Consider the following 14,920-nt stretch of genomic DNA (forward strand, 5'->3'; position numbering starts at 1 on the left):
ATTGCTGCCATCAAATACAGACTGAGCTGATATTTTTAATGAAATGTTAAAATGTCTCAGTTTTACTGTCCGGTATATTGTTCCTATTGTGAATTAAATAGGGGTTTATGAGATTTGAAACTCATTGCATTTAGTTTTTATCTACATTTAAATAGCACCCCCCCCCCCCCCCCTTTTTTTTTTTTTGGAATTGGGGTTTAATAAGAACTATTTTAGCTAATCTTATCCTTGTTATTTTCAAGTGAAAAGAAGGGTTGTTGACAAATATTTTTAGTCACATTTTAGTCAGTAAAATTAAGACTGGGGTTAACATTTTAAACAAAACTTATTTAGTCTTAACATTTCAGATATTCCTTGTTCCAGTGTTCCAGGAAGGTTACAGTGAAGTGATTTATCTCCTGTGACATCTTTCCTTGCCATGTGTTCAACCCTCCAGCTTTTCTTAATGAACTCTGTGTAAAAACCAGACTCAGAGGCAAACAGGAGGTGGTGTAACATTTATTATAGGGTGGCACACACAGAATAACATGAACACATGCTTGAAATGCCATGCTGGATCAGGTCTCCACAGGCCTGTGTTACATGAGAAGATTAATCCACAATACATCTTTAAATGGAGATTACAGATTATTTCCATGGCAGACGACGGATGAAGACACGAGTTAAGGCATAGATCGTTAAGTGTTTGGTCTTGAACCACATTCTCCTCTAAAATGCCACTTTGACTAACAGTTTTCTCTATGATGATTAATCGATGCAAATCAAAGTGTTGGCACACGTTACAATGGCCAAATGATGATTGTAAAGGCATTCAGAGGTCTGGATTTCAAAGGAAAAGCTACATTTATAATCATATCTGTAATGTAAATATATATATATATATGTATATCTGTTCCCTTGTATATGTGAAGTGCAGAGTGTCATAAAGTTCATAAACAGACATAGAAAGAGGAAAACTGAACACTGTAGAGGTAAAACATCCACATATTCCGTACATTAGTCTGCATCTAAAGTCATGTTTGATTATCCCATCACAACCTCCACGTGTGATCACTACAGTCACCAAACTGCATGTAAAAGTACGACCAACCGGTGTTTTATTACCAAAGGCACTGCGTACACAAAGCTACTTTACTCAATATCAAGAGCATAGAAAGAGTATAATCCCAAAGTTTATTTAAACCATTTTCTGCTGCAAATTCTGGAAACAAGCTGATTTATCTGACATGAAAAAAATCAAATGGTTCTGTAAGTCTTCATCTTGACTATATTCAGGATCTAAACTGAGTAAAACAGGTGTATTAAGGATGTTTTCAGGTGATTTAAATGACTGATTTCTGATTTAAGTAAAATATGGCATTTGTAGAAAGCCAGGCAGTGCCAACGTTTCCAGCAGGTGAAAAAATGCCGAGAAAAAAAAAAAAAGAGACAGATGTGGACAAAAGTGCAACAGTAACTGACAAATATGAAAGAAATTAGCTCAATCCAAACAAACCAGAAGCCTCGATTTTATTCACAGAAATAAAAAGAGTGGTACAAGTCCACAGTAACGTCCTAATTGTCAGCGATGATAATATTTCAGCTCATAGATCGTATGAAGTGGTTTATGATTCATGATGTGATTAAAACACATCAGGAGATAAGTTCAGCTCTGTCAAACAAAGGTCCAAGTGAAGTTTGACTCTTCACCCTGACACAAAAGGCTCATCTGAAGAGTAGCTCAGTTTGGGTCTGAATCCTTGAGGATGCTGCCATCTAGAGGCTGGAATTTGTTTCTCACCATGTACTCACATCTCTACTGTCATTTAGGCCCAGTTGTTTAAAGGCATCTCATCAGATTCAAGTCTTTTGACTGGTTTGGATCACATCTTAAAACCAGATTGATCAAAAGGATCAAAGAGTTATTAAATACAGTAAAATCTGTTGAAAACTTTTTAGTAGGATTGGTGCTACTTTTATGTGAATCATGATCATCTTTATCCCAGCAGAGGACTGGATTCAGGCTGAGTAAATAGCCAGCATCTGAGTAAAACTGATCCAATCCAGATGGAAAGTTAAGATAAACTTAGAAGTAAGATTTTTAAATCTGAATTGTCCAGATCAAACCTTTTGAACATCTAGGCCCTTGCTTTACACTGATACCTGACTGTAACAGACTGTGCGGTAATGAGATCATCTTATTCTGAGAAAACACAAACATGTCACAACAGCAGTCAGACTTGCTGGTCAACCTGCTCCACATTACTCTTACCATCCGATCACTGCTCAGGCACAAACGCAATGTGTTGTGCAGCCTTCCACATCACATGCTAATCCTTTATATCAAAAAGTCATGGACCAACTTCATGTAACAAAAAAATCTGCTTTGTCATCGTACACTGGTTGTGGCAACTTCCAACCTAGAGAGGAGCAGGGATACTCTTTGAGGGTATAAAATATGTACAGCTTGAAAAAGTAAACAGTAAAAAAGGAAATATGAGAAATAAGTTGTTATATCTGAGTAAGAGGAGGAGTAACTGTTCATCTTATATGATAAAAGAGAGGTGAGGAACTGAAGCTCAAAGCTCTGCGCCTGTGCTACATGAGTAATAAAGAATATATTCAGAGATCCTGACAGGCATCCATAGTGTCTTTAAGGCTAATCTAGTCTATGGCTTGGTGTTATGAGTTTGCTTTGCATTTATTACTCTGCCTATAAGTCCAAACACGACAAAAAGAGGGGGGTTAACACTATTGTTAGTAAAAGCAGGTATTAAGAGAGCAGGGAGCTATATCTAAACATCATCCATCAATGACACAGAGATATACTCAGACATAAATCCATCTGAAGCCAAACCGCTGTCCTGAAGGTTTGGGCACTTGAGTGTTGAACAGGCACTGCACATCTGAATGACGAGACAGGCAACCAGACAACAAACCGCGAGGTAACAGTTAGCATACATGTCTCATGTAATATACTGTAAATCTTACAATCACAGTGAGCGGAGATCTAGTGAGCAGAAACTGAACAGAGGTTTTGGTAAAGCAACAAGTTCTCCGAGTTAAAAGACAAAAAAGCAAAGAGGAAATAAAAGCTGCCTAATTCACATCATGCCCAGACTGCTGCTGCTTCACTAAATGCGCTCTGAGCTTAGAAAATAGATCATTTTGTCATAAAAATCTGGGATGCTTGGCTTCATAAAACTTGTAACACATATAAAGGAAGTGGTGACATCCAAAACTTCAGGCAGATGTTTAATCAGCTCTGAAGTAAACTAGTTAAACCGGTCCTCAGTTTTGGGATCTTTTCTGTACTGAAGGCTGTGGGGATTTTTATTCTCCAAAATAAAATCTTAAACACGCCATCAAAGTGGGTCAATTTTGACTTTAGTCCCCAAACTCTAATATCTGTTTGGGAAGGACTAAACAGGACTGCAGCATACAGTATAATTCTGGCTAACTAGTGCAGCGTGATAAAAATCATTATGTCAATAAACAAAACAACAAGCGATAGACACAGTCTGGTCCTTCACTATTTAGGCTCCAGCTTGTTTTCCTTTAGAAAATTATAAACCTCTTAAAAATATAAAAACTTTTCAGTTGGCGTCAAGTGTTTCTGGTCGAAGGCCGTTTGCATAAGGGGCCAGAGGCTGAAAACAAAACAAACGTATTCTCATGCTTGAGGCAGATTTATGTCGGAGGAGTCGGTGGAGCTCATCACATGGCTGTTTGGCACTGTGGGGAAGTCATTTTCTGCAGCAGAGGGATCTGTGGGAGCAGAGCAGAGCAGGTTTTAGGCTTCACGGACATGCACTGAAATTTTAACATTTTTATGGAACATTTTATGAGGGAAATGATGGTCAAGCTGATTCAGAAATGGTCATGTAGACTAAAAATGACTAAGATTTTGAGGGCTGTCCATCAATTTGATTAACTAGAAAACTCATGGCAATCCTGTTTTCTACTTTCCATTCAGAGTACATCATGGAGGTGATTAAATCTATGCAAAAAGACTTCACTCTGAGTATGTGGGCTACTCCATAGGCTACTGAACGTGTTCTCACTATCCAAGACCTAACAGTGCATTATAAGAAACTATAATAAAGTGGAGGTGTGAGCATGTCTGTGACCACTTTAGGTCAGTCAACAGGCCGGAGCTGCCCTTGTGGTGTGTCGAGTTGGCATGCTGCAGGATTTTTTCCCACTTACAGTGACAGTACCAGTGTATCCCACATTTATTCAAGTCTTGTCTAGTTTTACTGAGCCCTAAAAGGCTCAGGTAGTGAAAAAAAAACTTTTTTAATCCTTTCCATGTGCAGGAATGATACATCTGAGCACATTTTCCTCACTTTGAGCACAGATGTATAAACTGCTGACACACTGCTGACAAGTTGTTGGCATGGTTTCATAAACTTTATTATATCAGATCCAAGAAATTCATTTTATGAATTGTGTGAGAAAAAGCATCAGCGAGACTGAAATTACAGCCCACAGCAGCATTTTGTGTCCATCACTGGCTTTTTTACCGCTTGCAACGCCAATGGCATCCTTTTCAGAGCTTCTTTTCTTCTTACAACTGCTCCTTGTTGCTACGTTACAAAAAATGAATCTCACTTTCCTCCACAGTATATGCATCATAATTCAAATTTCAAGGAAATATCACACAGAAGACATGCAGACAATGTAAAGCTGCAGACCTGAAAACTACCTTTGAAAAAAGACAAAGAAAGACAAGTCAGAATGGTTTCTCTTCCTCTATTGTCAGAAGCCCTGCCCCTTCTTGATGTTGATCGGCAAGTGAGGGAGAAGGGAAATTGATGAGTGCATCAATGTACCAAAAACTGAACAGTTTTCAAATCAGAGCGCTTTAAATGGGGTGACAAAAACAGCTGACGCTGAGGGGTTTTGAAATAAAAATTAGCACTGCCAGTGTGAAGAATCCTTTGATGGACATAGGCCCTTACAACTTCTCAATCAGCTGACCGTTGGTCTTCAAAATACTATATCTTCTTATTGTAAATAGGCTGTGAACACAAAATAATGTATAAAATTGCACAGTTCATATTTGTTTCCTAGAGAAGTTAGCATGCTCAGCTGTCAACGTGGGAAAAAATGATGACAAGAAAAGTAAATGCTTAACTATTTTCTGTTAATCTTTTCTCTCCATGCTCTTATAAAATACTTACCCTGGAAGATTTGTCTTCATGTAAAAATTATGTTTTATTATCAGTGTGAAATGGACAATTAAAATGATAGATATTACAACAGTATTACAGCATTTTAACAAATAGTCAGTGAGAAAGTCTGACTCTGCTGTCAGCAGAGTTTGTGGCACATTTCTCAGCATCACTGCTGAACATGTCACACTGGCATTTATTGAAAATGTCTAAAAAATGTTAAATTTTCATGATAAGTGGCCTTGGAAGCAGTGTGTCATTATGATACTGGAGTCCATCTACATTTTTAAAAAATCCAGTTTGTAATCCTTCCACAACGAACATCGGCTGTATCTTTAACGGCTGACGTTCATTTTGGAAGGAATATTTGATTTTTTTCACCTCATACTTGTAGATGAAAATAAGGATCCAAATAAACAGCGTATATTGTCAAGCTCTACCAATTATGGAAAGCCTTTTTCTTTTAACAAGCATATTTGCATTTTTATGCAGACTGTAGAACTGTTTAGTCTTTACATGTCCATCTGCACAGATTTTAACAAAACATTAAATTGTAACTACCATGATATAAGAATCAGAATGCAGTGGTGTAGAGTAGAGGTGCCAAAAATAGCCGAGTCATTTTACAGACAGCGACATGTAAAATCATCATGCATATTGAGTTAACCTAAAAAAGGGCCTTTAGTATTTGCACTTTGCCACTTAACTTGTACTATTTAAAGATGCAAGGATGAGACTTTATCATCACAATTGGCCTATGGACTACAGGCTGAGAAAACTACATGAAAAAAACAAACTATTCTACGTTCCTCACTAGCTTGGGGGGTAATGTGTTACAAAGCAACACACAAGTGAACTTTGATTACTTTTTGTTGCCTTCGCCATCCAAGATGAGGGGTTTTGAAGTGAGTATCCTCTGTGGATACAGAAAAATAAGTGGGTATACTCTGTATACCTGTGAACAGCCTGCAATACACTACTGAAAATAACTGAAAACTCAACTACAAATGTGAAGTAGAAAATACTCACACCAGAGAAAAATATACAATTCAAAAGAGGCTTAAAAAAGTCAAAAGTCATGTTTTTTAGAGTACACTGTAACCTCTTCCTGTTAAAGCTGTAAAGGGAAGTTGATCTAGCTGCGAAAACAGCATAGACCAACTATCAGCCCTAAAAGTGGTCATGACTGTGTAAAAAACAGTCTCCTATTGATACAATCAAACTTTTGTATTTGGTTCATATGGGTGGTAAAAATCTGCCTTTGGCTCTGCAGACTGAAGTCAAACTGAGTTTCTTGCTATTGTTTTGGAAAAAGCCTGAAGACAGAAAAACAGAGCAGCAGAATGGAGGCAGAAACTTGGCATGGTGGAGAGTTTCTGCTCTCAAATGTATCCTCAGGTCAGCTGTCGTAGTTCCACTGAAAATCACATTTACACCAAATATATATGAATGGTTTATCCAAGATGTTAAAGCAAGTGTGTTTCCCCTCAATCATGACACGAGCACACAGATGACCTGAAGATAACACATAAAAAAAAACCAGATACAACATTCACTTTAAGGTTTGATGAAAGGCGTTGCTCTCACCTTGGTCAGATCCACTCCAGTGAGGGCGTTGACAGACACGGGGAGCTCAGCTAATAGACGGTTCACCTCTCCAGTCACACGGTTGTTGTCTCCACTCAGGATGACGATCTCATTGGTCCTTGAAAGTGGAGCAGCCACCTTACCTGCGATCTGTTAGAAACACAGAGAACGTCTGTGTGTTATTCCCTGATGAAAACATAGCTCATATCATCTACATATGTGAGAATTAACAGGATTTACATCAATACTACAATCATTCTGTTTCCTTAGGAAATAATTATCAACATATGATTCTAAAGACATTAATAGCTCAAATAGGGTATGTGACTTTACTACTGTTCTTTATTACTGTATGACTTAGCAAACAGTCATCTGATGCACACCAGGTTGCTGATGTCTGCATAAAGAAACAAACTTGAGAACTGTGCATTAAGACATGATTTAGTCGGTCTACAAAGCTGTTTAAAGAAAACACAGAGATGACTTCAGTGCCAACCCTTTAGTGCTCAACCCTTTGGTAATAAACCAGACTCCTAGAATGTCTGTGCCTTATTCTAAAACCAGATGTGTAGAAATTTAAACCACAGACCTTGGGCAGAGCCTCCAGGACCAGAGCCGTCTTGGCAGCGTCGCCGTACTGCTGGTAAGCTTCAGCCTTCAGCCTCATCTTCTCAGCTTCTGCTTTTCCCACGGCTTCGATGGAGGCGGCCTCGGCCTCACCGATAAAACGGATCTTTTCTGCTTCTGCCTGAGCCGTCAGCACTTTCTTTGTTCTATCAAAGGGTTAGAGCAACATCAGAGGACTTTCAGTATTTCGTTTAATAATACTGATGTACTGTTGCATTAATCTGGCTTTAACCGAATGGTCTTTTTATACCTCCAATATGCAAGTTTGGATGTAAGATTTAAAAAAACAATCAATGGAATAGTTAAAATTCTGTTCAGTGTTAAAGCATCATTTACTGATACAAACAAAATGTAAAGATATCAGAAATCCCTATCCTCAGTCAAATAACAAAGAAGCTCCAGGGTTTTCAAACCACACTGTTTAGGTTGAAGGTGTAAACACTGATGTACCACAAATCCACGAAGGGATACCTCTGGTTCTGGGTCCACTCTTATTTACTATCTATATCAAATGCCATGGAAAAAATATTCTCATTTCTCCTTTATTTTTTTCTGTTGATGCCTGGGGTTGGGTTATTTTTATTTTTATTTTCTTTAAATACTGGTGCAAAATCAATACTTTTAAAATAGTACCAGTACCTAAACTATGTAGGTACCCACCAATAGATACTTTTAGGAGGAAAAAAAAACAAGGTGGTCAATGACACTAAAAATACCTTTTAGATTGCAAAGGAATTTGTAATTATAAAATCCACTTCACACAAATTCATACAATTAATTTACAAAACCTTACCCAACTCCAATAAATCAGACTTTTTACTAACAACTCCACCCTCTTACTCTACAAATTCTTTTGAATGACTATCTTTTAGAGTTTTTAAATGTGTTAGTCCTACTGAAATGTCTTTTGACAATTTTAAACTACTTACTTGTTAATACTACTTTGTTCCATTTTATTTTAGTTCTTTTAAGTAAATTTCAATCAGAGAGTTTAATATCATAATATGATCTGCTCTAAGTGTGCACACAAACTCAAATCCCCCCTGCACCAGTTAGGGCCTAAAGAGTTTCTCGTTTTAGAATGTATGGTTAAAAATGTTTACAATTTAGAATAAGGCTAAAACATGAGAAAATGTTTGTACTCCTTTCAGTTAAAGCTTAAGATTAGACTCATCCTTGGCTATAATAGTGTGGAGGTCTGGCAAATGAAATGATGAAGCACTGTCTGGTAAACACTCACTTCTGTCCCTCTGCCAGCTGCTGCATCTTGTAGGCTTCAGCCTCTGCAGGTCTCTTCACTGTGGCGATAAGCTCTTTGTCCGTACGATCGATCTCCTTCTCCTCAATAGTGATCTGCTTCTTCCTCTGCACCACCTCGATCTCAATCTCCTCCAGACGGATCTTCTGCTGCTCTTTGGCTGCCTGCAGCTCGTACGCCAGCTGAGCCTCTGCTTTCTGAAAAGGCAGTAGGTTGCATTATACTTTGTTTTATTACTGATAATGCATTCGATCTGAAATATTAAACCCTTACCTTTGTGTTTACTTCTTGATTGAAGGAAGCTTTCTGCATCTCCAGCTCTCGTTTAGAGTCAGCCATTTTGGTGTCTGCTAAGAACTTAACGTCCATCATTTCTTTCTTACATTCAGCTTCCTGTAAAAAAAAAAAAAAAATAATGGTGAGATGTATCAGGAGCAGTTTGTTGGTTTGTTGTGAAAGCCATTAGCAATAACTGAAGCAGGATGTTTTTAAGTGATTGACTGACCCTGATGCCAGCATCTCTCTCTGCCTCTGCCACTCCGATGTCTGCATCCCTCTGTACTGCAGCTGTCTGAGTTTTTCCCAGTGAGCTCAGGTACTCCACTTTATCATACACATCCTGTCAAGGATGCACAGAAACAGCATGATGAGTCATTACATTACTCCAAATCAAATTAGTAGGGGAAAACAGAAAGATCAGGCTACAGATAAAGATTGAGGTGAATTCCCACACCTTAATGGTGAAGCTGAGGATCTCGATCCCCATACGGCCGACATCAGGAGCTGCCACCTCTCGCACCAGAGAGGCAAATTTGTCTCTGTCCTGGTAAATCTGTTCAACAGTCAGGGTACCTGGAGGGGAAAACACACAGTCATAAGTGCCTTATTCTTCCATACTTTTACATTCATTCTCATTATACAACCTCAATTTTAAAAAATGGGGCAGAATTTATTCACAATAGAACAGCATTTCAGATGTTGAAACTGAAAAATTCTACCATTTCATGAAAAATACTCGCTCATTTTCAATTTAATGGCAGCAGCACATCTCAAAAAGTAGGGACGGGCAACAAAAGGCTGGAAAAGTACGTAGTACTGATGACAAACAGCTGGAGCAGTATTTTGCGACTAATTAGGTTAATTGGCAATTCAGTAACATGACTGGGCATAAAAGGAGCTATTTAGAGAGGCAGAGTCTCTCAAAAAATAAAAATGAGCAGAGGTTCACCAATCTGTAAAAATGGGCTCAGGAACACTTCCAGAAACCAATCGATTTGCCTGTCATCCACAAATACTTGCCAAAGCTGCATCATGCAAAAGAGAAGCCATATGTGAACATAACTCAAAAACACTACCACCTTCTCTGGGCCAAAGCTCATTTAAATTGGACTATGGCAAAATGGAAAACTGTTCCGCGGTCAGATTCATCAAAATGTAGTTTTTTGGGGGAAATTGGTGTGCTGAAAAGAATAAAGACTTTCTAGAGCAAAATATGCTCCCATCTAGACAATGTCTCTTTCAGGAGAGGTCTTTCATATTTCAGCAAGACAATGCCTAAACCAAATACAATATCCATTTCAACAGCAGGACTTTTGCTGAACTGGCTGAACTGGCTGCCTGCAGTCCAGACCTTTCACCAATAGAAAACATTCAGTGTATCATAAAACAAAAGATCTGGCAAAGAAGATCTAGGACTGTTGAGCAGCTAGAAACAATACCAGACAAGAATAGGACAACATTCCTCTCTCAAAACTCCAGCAAATGGTCTCCTCATTTTCAAGACCTTTACAGGCTGTTGTTGAAAGAAGAGGGAATGCTACACAATGGTAAACATTGTGCTGTCCCTACTTTTTTTTTTATTAAATGTGCAGCTGTCATCAAACGCAAAATGAATATTTTTCATGTAATGGTAAAATGTCTCAGTTTCAACATCTGATATGTTGTTTATGTTCCACTAAGGACAAAGTATGGATTTTTGTTTTTATTTAAATTTTACACAGCACCTGCTTTTTTGGAACTGGGGTTGTACATTCAAATTCATTTTTTTCAATTTATTGTCACAAGAACATGAAATAAAACAACACGACATGCTTCTAGAAACCTGCTAATACCCCAAAAAAGAGCTGACATAAATTATAGAGAGTTCAACACAGTGGCAAACATGGACAACTTGTCAAGAGAGCACTGGAGCCAAGTTCCCTGTGAGTTTGACATATAAAAATACTCTTTACACCCTGCTATTTCTGATTTACAGTAGCTCAACAAAGACTTGAGAAGCAGCTTACACCGTTTGAACCTGCTGTGTTGTGACGCAAAGGAAGTTATACATTACAAATTCAGTACACAGAAGCATAACATGCCATTGTGGTCAATATAATGTTCAATTAGTCTTCAATGCCATTCTGTTTCCTCATGCTGACTTGCATCCAACTGATTTTTCTTTGTAATCTTTTTGCTGTTGTTGTGAACCAGAATATTTTGTTGTTTTTAATTTTGATGAAAGTTTTGTACAATCACAGTTTCTGTGCATCTGTATAGTGTTAAAGCAAACTCATTATATGAAGCAGAGACAACCATTTATTCTTTCTTGGCAAAGTTGGACTCCACAAACTCTTTGTGTACTGTAAAAATATAAATATTGCAGCTGCAGAATTTATCTGCATTTAGAAAGTATAATCCTGAAAATGAAAAACTTTACAGTCTCTTGTTTGCAAAAAAAAGTAATTTTGTGTTCTTGTTAGTATTACTGAATGTTCAGACTCAAGATGTTTAAACACTGTGGTTCTTCATTGGCACCTAAGTTCTGCTGTCAGGAAACCTTTGTCTTTGAAAATTGCATTTGTAACGGTTTTATGTGTCCAAGTGTGTGCATTCACATTGCATTAAGGTGCTGCAAAACAGTGATTCAGAGTGCAAGAGGGCCTGTGAGTACACAGCAGCTCTGACAATACAAATTGCCAACTTGTTCTCTTCATTACGCTTCTGTCACTACCTCTGAAGGCAAACCGGGGGAGAATGACTTCACACCATTCTGCCTTTGTGAGTTACATATTGCATGTAAAGGTCTTTACACACTGGGTCCGTTATTTTCAGATGCGTTTTTTCAGATCCAACAAAACATCACACAGTCAGACCTTGCACACTGGGTCCAATGCGTTTTTATTTGCCTTCAGTGCGAAATTTCTTAGAATGTGCCAAATTGTTTTGTACTGCGAGCATGTGTCTCTGTCACGTCTTTAAAATCCCGCTGGATCCATCATGACACAGAGCTTCATACAGCACCTGCTCATGCATCATAGCACTGATCCAAATTGGAGAAACAGAGAGAGCCACTTTATAATTCAAACTCTGTTATGACCTGTGGGCAGGTTACAGCTTTTGCCTTCATCTGTCATATTTCCATGGCTGATATCCACATAATACAAGACAAACTACGGTGTTGAGGTGAGGTTTCGGTGAGAGAGAGGGGTAGAGAGGGAAGGGTTGGGCAGGGGTGAGTGCGCGAGAGAGAATAAAGCAACAGGCACTGATCTGAATCATCATTCACCAATCTATCTGTTATATTTCCATGGCTGATATCCACATAATAAATGAGCAAACTTTGGTGTTTGAAGTGAGGTTTCAGTGCATGAGAGAGGGAGAGAGAGGATGTGAGCAAGAGAGGAGGACGCAGCAGGTACTGTTTTGAATCATCTGTTACCCATTTAAATGACTTGAACTGATGCAAAATTTCACATAAAATCGAGCCTGTTCTGAAAAACAATATGACGGATGAAAATTTCGGCGTGAGTGTGCAAACGTCATTAGAACAACATTAGCTCGATTTTATTTTTTAACCTGAGAAAAATTCGGATGAAATAATCGAACCCAGTGTGCAAAGGCCTGAAGGCGTAACAGGGGAATAAGTCTCCAGCCTTCAAAGAGCAGTCTGTAACTGCAATTGAATGTTGGTCAAAATAAGCAAAAGAAGAAAAGCATGTTCTAGTGAAGCTCAATTGTATATGATTCATTTAATGCTACTTCTTTTTCTCATTAAAAAAGTCTAGATCACTCCAAAATGTCAAGCAACTTTATGCATATTTGAGTAAAATGATAAACATTTCAAAAAAATCAAACAACAGAGTAAAAGTGCACCCACCAAGGATGGCACGCAGGTGACCCTCGAGGGTCTGCAGGATGACACTCTTGATCTCGACGACAGACTTCCCAAGGAACTGTTCGCAGGCGTAACCCAGCAGCTCACTTTCTGTCATCACCTTCACCTGGTACCAACGAGGACAAAGATCGTCAGCTGAACACACACAAAAACACACCTTCACAAACACAGTCACAGAGGGAGTGCACACAGTACAACATGGCACATACAAGCTGCTAATCTATCATTCAACTTTTACTATCTAAACAGTTAGCACATGCTCTTTTCAAATCTGTGATGTAATAAAAGAACAAAAAACATACATTTGAATAAATATTTAACACACTGATACAGTTTTTAAAAAAATCACATAAAGACTGCAAAAACCAGTGGCATAAATGCATAAAAACTTGGCTTTTTAATATTGCTGTAGACTTTTAGTAATGCATCACTCCTACTTATTTGGAAAACAACAACTAGAGCTGAGATAAACTGCTTCAGTTCTGATTTAATCAAGAAAAGACTGTTAAGTCATTGATGGACTATAGCAGCACAGCAGGGGCTTGATATGGAGCAAGGATTGGGGTCATAGCTGATCATATGACTGAGCTCATTTTGAACCATACAGAGTGACTAAAAAAAAAATTAAATAATACTACCCTTTATCAACTTTTACAAAATCAGAAAGGCAGTATTCAGGTCAAGCCAGACATAAAGTTACACCTTACATAATGACCCAACTTGTTACACAAAGAGAATCAAACTGATTGTTAGTTAACGTTATTAATAGATAGTGATTTGGTATCAACAACCCATTACCAAAGCCAGCTATCAGAATCTGTAGCCTGTTGCACCAGCTATGCAAAAGTTACCAGTTTGTCTTAAAGTCCCTGTGAGGTGAAATCCAAACTTTGTAACTTAACATACTAGATATGTTAATATCTATATTGTGGTCTTGATAGGGAGTTACCCCACCCTCAAACACTACAATGACATAAAACCACCAAGCAGTTCATATCAGTACAGTCTGCTGTGAGCTGATGTCACTGCCTTCATTGAAAGTTAACAGTCAGTTACATGCTGTGGTTTTGTTCATTGTGAGGTAAATTTCCCAAATCTATCAGCCACTGTGGCCTACGGGTCATTAAAAGCACCATTAATAGAGGGATTTGTTCCAGAAAACATTAAATTTAATCTACAACGTCTGTCTCATTGTCTGAGACAGCTGATATTTGAGAGGATTGTATTTCTCATGAGTGGATGTGGCTTCAGCTCATTTATGTAGGATATATGTTTCTTGCCAAAATTCGATTTTTCCTAACTGCTGATACTGACACCAATATATGCACCCATGCAAAGAGGCTGAGCCAAGCAGGCTGACAGAGGAGCAGGTGTGTAGACAGTCTGATAGTGATTTTACATTTGAGGTTTTATTCAATGTATTCAGAACTCACAGAGGGTCTCCTTAAGCGTGTGCCATCTTCGGCAATCAACTGTACCTGATGGTACAGCTGTATATTTTACCAATATTTAAGGCTCCTATATGATTTACACTGACAATATGTACTGCCAATACGCTGGTAGAAATTCTCTGACCTACCAAAACTGATATTTGATTTTTAAAACCAATATCTGCCGATACCAGTATCATGCTAATGATTTTGTGCCTCTCTAGTGAAATCGGCAATAACACATGATAAATTAGCGTATTACACTGATTTACCTTGGAAGGGACTTGGTACCTACTAAGAGTAAACTACTGCAGTTGATATAAAACCTTAAATGTTAACTCTACTCTCTATCTACTGTAAATTCAAACTTACATTCAAACTAGGCTACATTTAAACTTATGCATAGCTGGTGCAACCTATAGCAGGAATAAAGCATAACACAGTGCATCTCTACCCTGTAGATGCACTGTATGGTTTTCAGTTCAATTTGATTTAAAGCCTGTACAGCTATTACATTTTTAAGAGTAAATCTACTATACATCAAATGCAATAATACCCACAAATTTTGTCTAAATAATCATTATTAACAGACAGTCAGACAGTTGTTTTCTCTAATTTGTGTCCTTCATGTCAAACAACTGGGAGGTTATTATTAGATACAATAATACATTTGACCCTAACAGCCATCCTCTTGCTTATAATGATA

The 14,920-nt window shown here is 38.0% G+C and overlaps 1 protein-coding gene across 2 annotated transcripts in view; it reads right to left on the reverse strand.

The window, feature by feature from the left end:
- Positions 1–482: 482 nt before the first annotated feature.
- The window catches only part of LOC121518464 (flotillin-2a), a 30,500-nt gene continuing 16,062 nt past the window's right edge, over positions 483–14,920 (reverse strand). For both annotated transcript variants that reach the window (XM_041800780.1, XM_041800779.1), the window contains exons 4-11: positions 12,767–12,890; positions 9,362–9,480; positions 9,134–9,247; positions 8,902–9,021; positions 8,611–8,825; positions 7,333–7,516; positions 6,744–6,893; positions 483–3,747 (exon numbers count right to left, since the gene is read on the reverse strand). In XM_041800780.1, the coding sequence (XP_041656714.1) occupies positions 3,697–3,747; positions 6,744–6,893; positions 7,333–7,516; positions 8,611–8,825; positions 8,902–9,021; positions 9,134–9,247; positions 9,362–9,480; positions 12,767–12,890 (1,077 nt within the window). In that variant the 3' untranslated portion in view covers positions 483–3,696. The remainder of the gene's footprint in view (positions 3,748–6,743; positions 6,894–7,332; positions 7,517–8,610; positions 8,826–8,901; positions 9,022–9,133; positions 9,248–9,361; positions 9,481–12,766; positions 12,891–14,920) is intronic.

The sequence above is a fragment of the Cheilinus undulatus genome, linkage group 12 (assembly GCF_018320785.1).
Source record: "Cheilinus undulatus linkage group 12, ASM1832078v1, whole genome shotgun sequence".
NCBI classification, from domain to species: Eukaryota; Metazoa; Chordata; class Actinopteri; order Labriformes; family Labridae; genus Cheilinus; species Cheilinus undulatus.